Below are 7,392 nucleotides of genomic sequence, written 5' to 3'. Positions count from 1 at the left end.
TTCGCGTCGTGTTGATTTTGGTCTTACAATGAAACTCGATGCTGAACCTATAAACCGTGCTCCGTTTTCCCTAGCCAAAGCCGAACAGGATGCACTTGATATGTTCGTGTCAGAAGAGCTTAAGAAAAATTAGATTGAGATTTCGGATCCTCCATGGGTATCGAATATATTTGGTGACCTCAAAAAGGACCCATTACTGGGAACAACATATCACGATCTGCGTGGGTACACTCAGACGATGCGCATTGTCCTTTTCGCTGGGTCATTGCTTATCGTTACGTTAATTCGCCGACGATTATTTCGAAGATACCACTTCCTCGCATCGACGAATTCTTTTATCAGATGTGTGGCTGTCATCTTTCTAGCTCTGGATCTGGCTAAAGGGTATCATCCAATGCAGATTACATTTAAAAGTCGCAAGTATACTGCTTCCGAGCACATGCTGAAACATATCATTGGTGTGTTGGTATGCCTGGTGTTTGGTCTCGTCTCGTGGGAGAACATTTTGCGAAAATACAAATCGATTGTCGTCTATTTAGATGACATCTGCGTGCGCTCCACCAGTTTGGACGCACAGATTGAACATATACGAATTCTATTTTGAGGTTCTCCGAAGTGAAAAAATTCTGTCATCATTCTAAATGTCATTTTGGCCAGTCGGAAGTGAAGTTTCTTGGACACACAAATTCGGCTTAAGGACTTATGTTGTGGACACTCTCATACATAAGCCATCCAATTCCTACTAATTAGACACAACTTTTAAGTTTCTTGGGTTTGGCTGGTTATTATCGTCGTTTCATTCATGACAACCAGTGGAAACGTTACTGATGATATAATCAATAATTATATCAATAATCATTCTGATGCTCATCAATCAAATAATATTACTAATTATTATTATAGCAATAATTGCTTATGGTTTTTATAGGCTTGAAAAAAACCCAACAGAATTCAGTGATTTACTTACCGCCGCTTTTGAAAGTCGAAAAGAGTTTGGATAGTTATAATACCAATTCTCAGGATTAAATATCACTACGCTTTCTATCGCTTGCCTATTATTATAGGCTTCGCTCCTCGCGCCTCATAAGGTCAAAATACTCTAAAAAAAGTACCTATTTGTAATAAGAAAACGGATTCTTTTTGCTGCTTATTCAACTTTTGTTCTGTATACATCTGTAATTACCGGAAACAACCGGATCCACGCCAATAATGCCTGACGCAACTTCTCCATCAGCTATACCTTTAACTTCTAGTTCATGAATACCACAAAAATGTGCTATTTGCTCACGCACGGTAAACCATTTTCTACAAATTTCTTAGCCAATCTTGGAGTAATTTGTATAACATGACGATTGATCAAATCAGTAAATCTCTTAAAATAATCGACAAAAGAGCAAAAGTCGAAGCTTCAGGTAAATCGCTCCAACAAGACGCACTCCTGAATTAATGGCGCTGTTTTTACTCTTCCTTATGCTTCATTAATTCTAGGCAATAGCCGCTTTTCTCTGCTTCTGCATTATATTCATCGGTATCTTTCTTTATTTGTTCAATTACTCTGCCAGCCAAGGATTGTAACTCTTCTTTATATTGTTCTACTAACTCTAAAATCGCCTGATCTTTTTCAGGCGATTTACTGACGCAAATCTTGCGCTATCGCTTGGTTCTCTTGTGAAGGAAATCAGTTTTAGGACTGGAAAAATAAGCAAACTCGTGCTTTTGAGCAAATCAAGAGCGATCTTCAAGACGCCGCTGTTTAAAATTACCTACAAAATGACATACGTTTTGGGGGGGGGAGGTGAGATGCCCTTTGATAATTGAAGCCCTGCGATTTTTTTTATCCATTAGCATTCAGTGTGACGGGATCACACGAGATAAACCTTTTCAAGCCGATTGCACAACGAGGCTAACAAATCGCACTGTTATATTATTACATAATTATCTTGCCAGACTATCCTTTATGAAAAAGACAAGGAAGCCTCCTGTAATTAAAATACCCGGTGCATTCCTTTACAAGCTCTCGTTTGTTCGTTGGAAAAACAATTCTCTCTCTCGACCACAACTCGTAAAACTTCCTTTCGCTAGGCACATCTAATAGCGATCTCTACGACGTTGACCTCATCATTGTGTCTGTAGCGGTAACCTTTTTGTCGCAACTATTTTAATATAAGCTTTAAAATTACCAATGCTAGCGTGTGTGCACGAATATATATACCGAAGATCATTTAGTGTTTAAAGCACTTTTACGTGGCAGCGCCTCTTCAAGTGATGCAAAAAGGAAAATAGAAGAAAGCGGTCAGACCCCTACAAGATAAATTTGTAATATAAAAATATGTATTGTTTGATTGCACGCATGCGATCTTACTGTGCCTGGCACGCAGCTTAAGCACCCGTGGAGCTGGCAACGCCTTCGTGAGAAGGTCTGCTAACATGTCTTCAGACTTGATAAAATGAACTTCACGATTTCTTTTGCAGCGCAATTTCGCAAAAACTTGAGTTTAACGTCCACATGCTTCGCACTAGCCGAGCTTGCCTTGTTTTTAATTTGCTTTTTAGCAGCCTGATTATCCATGGTCAGCATAATTGGTGTTTCGACATGTAATCCTAGATCAGCCAACAACTCCTTGAATATAAGTGCTTCTTGCCCTCGTGCTGCCGCTGCGACAAATTCTGCTTCCGCTGTTGACGTCGCGACGGCGGACTGTTTCTTGCAGTGCCATGCAACGATTACTCTATTGACCATAATGAGAGCTGCGCTTACCGACTTACGATCCTTGCGGTCACCAGAAGTCTAGCATTGTTTACGGTCCGCAATCTTGGGCTCTTCACTCACTTGCAGGTGCAGTTCAATCACTTGAGTACCAATAAGATAGTGGAAAATTCTTTTAGCCAAGTGTCAATCTTGTACCTTGGCGCGTGACACTGTAGCGTGACTTTGTTCACTGCGAAGCCAATACCAAGTCGTGTACGCCGAGCCACCCAAAGTAGACTCCTGGCCAAGGACCGAAAGTCTCGAATGCTTGATAATTCAGGCGCCCCTCTCGAGCATACGCTTGGCTCCTCCTTTCTAATCAGTGATCGCACCGAGTTTGCATTTTCGACTCCGAAACGGTTTAGCATCTCGGCTACAGAGATTTTCTAATTTAGTGTGTATCCCAATCCATCTGGCTCAACTTTCATGCCAAGAAGCTTAAATGCTTCACCCTGGTCTTTCATTTCTAGTACCTGCATGTCATTAAAGAAAGCGTTCACGCGTTCAGTGCTTGACACAGTGACGAACACTTCATCAATGTAAGTTCTAATAACGGTTGTTTCATCTAAATCTACTTTGTAGAATATGCAAGAGTCCGTTATGCAATGAACAAGCTTTATTTCTACAAGAGTCGTTTATAGGAGTTGGTGCCATAGACGACCAGCTTGTTTGAGTCCATACAATTCTTTAAAAGTGCAATGCAAGCTGTATTACGCTTGACGCACTCACTTTTTCAACACCTCTTCTTGCATCTTTATCTCATCAGGCACATAGAGGAGAATGTTGTAATCGTTTTCAGCTAATGTAGTAACATAGGCCGCGGTCACATATCCATAGCGAGCCTGAGCACTCTCAATCATCGAAAGAACCAAAATTACCCTGCTATTGCCAATTTCTATAATTGCAGCAAAGGCGAGTACAACTTCAATCCAATCGCTTGTTCTTTCCTGCACGCAACAAGGCGCGCTTTAAGCTTCTCGACACGTCCATCTCCCCGACGTTTCTTCTTTAAACCCAACAGAAAGCTACAAAGTTTTGCAATCCAAGGATAGAAAGGTGACGACAAAACGTCACATAAGCGCTATCGAGACTTTTTGAACTGCTGCACATATTCATCTTTTGCAGGCTCTCGAAACGGATAACGAAGACATGCTCGAGACTACCGTGAAAAGACGTGAGGGGAGGGATTGAAGCTGCTGGTGATGCTTCCATCATCTTCTATGGGCCCGACTCAAAATCCTTTCGTGAGGATCGGCGGAGTCCTGACAGAGAATTCTGGGCGCAAGTCGAGATCGTGAAGCTGCGATCGCTAGAAATGAATGAGACTTGGACTATGATCAAATGTGACCCCAGCGCCAAGAGTCTTCACACAATGTGAATCACTTTTTGTCGAATGATGTATCCTCTAACCGCGTGTCATTCAAAATTCTTCTTTTTGGGATCCCAAAAAGCCATTCACGGCGATTCAAACACCACGATGTCAGTGACGTCGGGCGCTTTCCCCTTAGTAGCTCAAGTGGTGAGGCTCGGTTTGGATTTGATCGGGTTTGACTACGATTTGAGATGCATGATGCGTAGTCAGCTGCATCAATCCAGAATGTCAGGGCGATTCCTGGGCCAATATCATGCATCGAACCATGCATTCAGCTTTACCGTTGCTGACCTGGTTCGTGGGCTCACTCACTTGACGTGCGACTCCCATTTTTGTTTGCATAGAAAATCTACATTTGCATAATTTCATCCGCCATCAGCGTGGATAACAGGCACGCGGCATTCAAAGCGCTTCTCAATGTGAGAAAGAAAATTATCAAATTTCTTGGCAGCTTTGTCCTTCGTCTTTCCCACAAACACACGCGCGTTATTCTTCTTCTGATCCACGTAATTTATCAAGTAGCGGTTACTGTTGCGATCCAGTGGCGAGATGGGTCCTTTTAAATCGCTACAAAATACTTCACCTATGCGATCAATCGGCAAATTCATCCCCTGAATTTTGCTCTGGCTTAAGTAACTTGGGGGCCTATCCGTCGACGCAGACTCGACACTTTTAGCGTGTGTGGTCCGGAATCTTCATCCCAGAACATGGGGGGGGCATACGCTCAATAGTATCAAAAGCTAAGTGTTCGAATTGCACGTGGAAGTGCTCGAGCGACCAATATTCTCTTAGTTCTATGAAACTAAACAAAATTACAATTCGTACTTCTTGTACTTGCGGTTCCTGCAGTTCGCTAATAACTGCACTTCTTGCATTATTACAAGACGCTTTTACTATAACCCGAGGGGGATAGAGATCGGCCACAAGAACGTTGAATTCCAAATGTAGGTGACAAGCAACTTGCGACGGTGTGCTCTTTGAAATAACCATCCCTCCATTACGCCTTTCGATTCGGCATCCTCGCTTAGCTAATGCCCCAAAAGAAATTATATTCCGCGACAAAAGAGGCGCAAAATATACTCATCGCTCAATTTGAGCTCAAACTCCTTCCATTCAGCAATACAAAAAGGGTCATTGTGGCCATTTTAGTTGCTTGAAGTTGTTCGCCATTCGGTAGGAGTAGTAGCCAGTTAATTTCCAAGAAATGTTTGGCATTTTTTAATCCCGCACCAGGTCCCTACTTGCTCCGCTGTCTACGATCCATTGATCAGTTTCCACACTGTCACTATGCACTGCAAGCGTCCAGCGAGTCTTTTCGCCGTCCGCATCATTGACTTAAAAGCTTCTTGGACCGGAACTCTCTGGCTATGTGGCCGGGTTTACCACACGTAAGAAATTTGTCGGCATCTTTAACGGCATAAAAAATCCCCTTAGAAACGTTCCGAATTGGCTTGTCGTCATCTTCGGTCTCTTGAGCCCATGCCACAAGTTCTTCTGCTTGGTGCAGATAGTCAATGCGACTTGAAATATACCGACCCATGATCGCAATCTTCATGTGCGGCGCTGTATACTTCACGATGCTTTCGAGTACTTGTTGCTTTCTAGTTTCACTTGCATGCTTCACCCGTAGACGTGTACAGCTTGGTGGTGGGATGTGTTTACTTTAACGGCAAGCCACATCTGTTCTAGTATGTACACAATGCTCCGAATCTGCGTCAAACACCCATCATCTTTTAATGTGCACTTGATAGTCTTGCAGCGCTCGCCCATGTAAGTTTCGCTGCAATTTATTCGCCTTTATATGGTCGGCCCACTTGTATTCGCATCCAAGCTCAGCCATCTCAACAGCATCAAGAAAGAGTAGCGCCCATTGGCGAAATCCAGTTCCTATCCCTTTGTAGTCCACTCCGCTCAACTTGCCGAGCATAAGCTACGAGTCTCATGCGTTGGGTACACGCTGCTCACCAAGACCAAACGCTCCGTTAGGGCCAGAAAATAATGTTGGCGGCAGTTCTGGATGCTGATATTCGTGCGCATTGACTTAATGTGTTACCTGCGCGTGCGCATGAGCGGCTACTTGAGCCTGTGTAGAACTTGGCTTGCTCCTGCGCCGAACCGAACTACGACGCGCATTTGGTTCGGGACGTCTGTATCAATTTCCTGCCCCAAATGGCCTATCCCGGATAGCTCATCGATCTGCATTGGCGTGCGCCTAAGCGCACCACCGCAATATATTACACATCCGAATGCGCTTGGCGCAAGTAAAACTTGGTCCGCAGCGCGACCTCCTGCCCCTTCGCGGTTATCGAGACGGTGAGTCGACCATTTCATTCAAGATGCTCACATATGCTCTTTCAATGTGTCAATACGCGTCTCCATCCGCGCCAGTGCCCAACTGTGGCGTTTCTTCGACTGCGCCGCTCCTTTCGCAATCGGCTCTTCTTTCCTCAGACCCATCGATTGGGCTCATAAGCTGTTGGATAATAAAACAACGCGGCCAGAGCACTTGGAGGTAAATTTAAGAGCATAATATGTGAAGCGTGATCTCACGCATGCCATCTTACTTTGTCTTGACTGCTCGGGGCCACACGTTCGCGAAACTTTTAGAGACTGTTCAACCAACTGCTCGCACGCGAGTGCTTCCAAGAGTAATCTTCCTAAACATTTTATACACCACATTATCAACAATGCAATCACCAGAATCTAAATTAATGGTTTGCAAATGGATGCAAGGCGCCCTTTTTTAATCCGGGGAGTCGTTCAATTCAAATTCCAAGTAAAATGGGGGGTGAGCTTAGATCCCGTGTGGGATGAACCTTTTCCTTTAGAGATGTGCGACCACACTTAAGCTGATTTTGGCTGGCGTGGACGGGTAAAGACGAAAATCTGAGTTCCGCACGCAGTGACATTATAGATAACATTTGAAACTCGGATAAAGGACCGTAAGGAAATTCTTGCGGCTTGGAAGGACGACGATTAAGGTCTATTTGTTTAGCTTTTTATGCCACAATTTGTTTTAAATTTTGCTGGATACACCACAATTTTTACTAAATACACCACATACGCCACACCCATACCGCACCGAACACTGCGCAAACTCCACCGTTGCACAATATTCCCCATCTAAAAATCAAATTGAGGAGGCACGTTTAGGACCGTGCACCTTAACGTAAACCCAACACCCATAACTAGTAATTTTTATCAGTTAACTACCTTCCAGCGATCAAGCCTATTCTGGATCCGCTTCAGTTAAAAGTAGGCATGCACAGGT

General features: G+C 43.7%; 1 protein-coding gene across 1 annotated transcript; it reads right to left on the bottom strand.

Annotated features, from left to right (window-relative positions):
* Positions 1–5,847: 5,847 nt before the first annotated feature.
* Positions 5,848–6,048, bottom strand: CCR75_002442 (uncharacterized protein; the record flags this gene model as incomplete). The annotated part of the gene is made up of 1 exon (XM_067960539.1): positions 5,848–6,048. The coding sequence occupies one exon, from the start codon at positions 6,046–6,048 to the stop codon at positions 5,848–5,850; it is 201 nt and encodes a 66-aa protein (XP_067816718.1).
* Positions 6,049–7,392: the final 1,344 nt, after the last annotated feature.

This window comes from Bremia lactucae, linkage group LG14 (assembly GCF_004359215.1).
Source record: "Bremia lactucae strain SF5 linkage group LG14, whole genome shotgun sequence".
NCBI lineage: Eukaryota > Oomycota > Peronosporomycetes > Peronosporales > Peronosporaceae > Bremia > Bremia lactucae.
The sequence above is the reverse complement of the archived record's forward strand: the minus strand, read 5'-3'. Positions and strand labels throughout refer to the sequence as shown.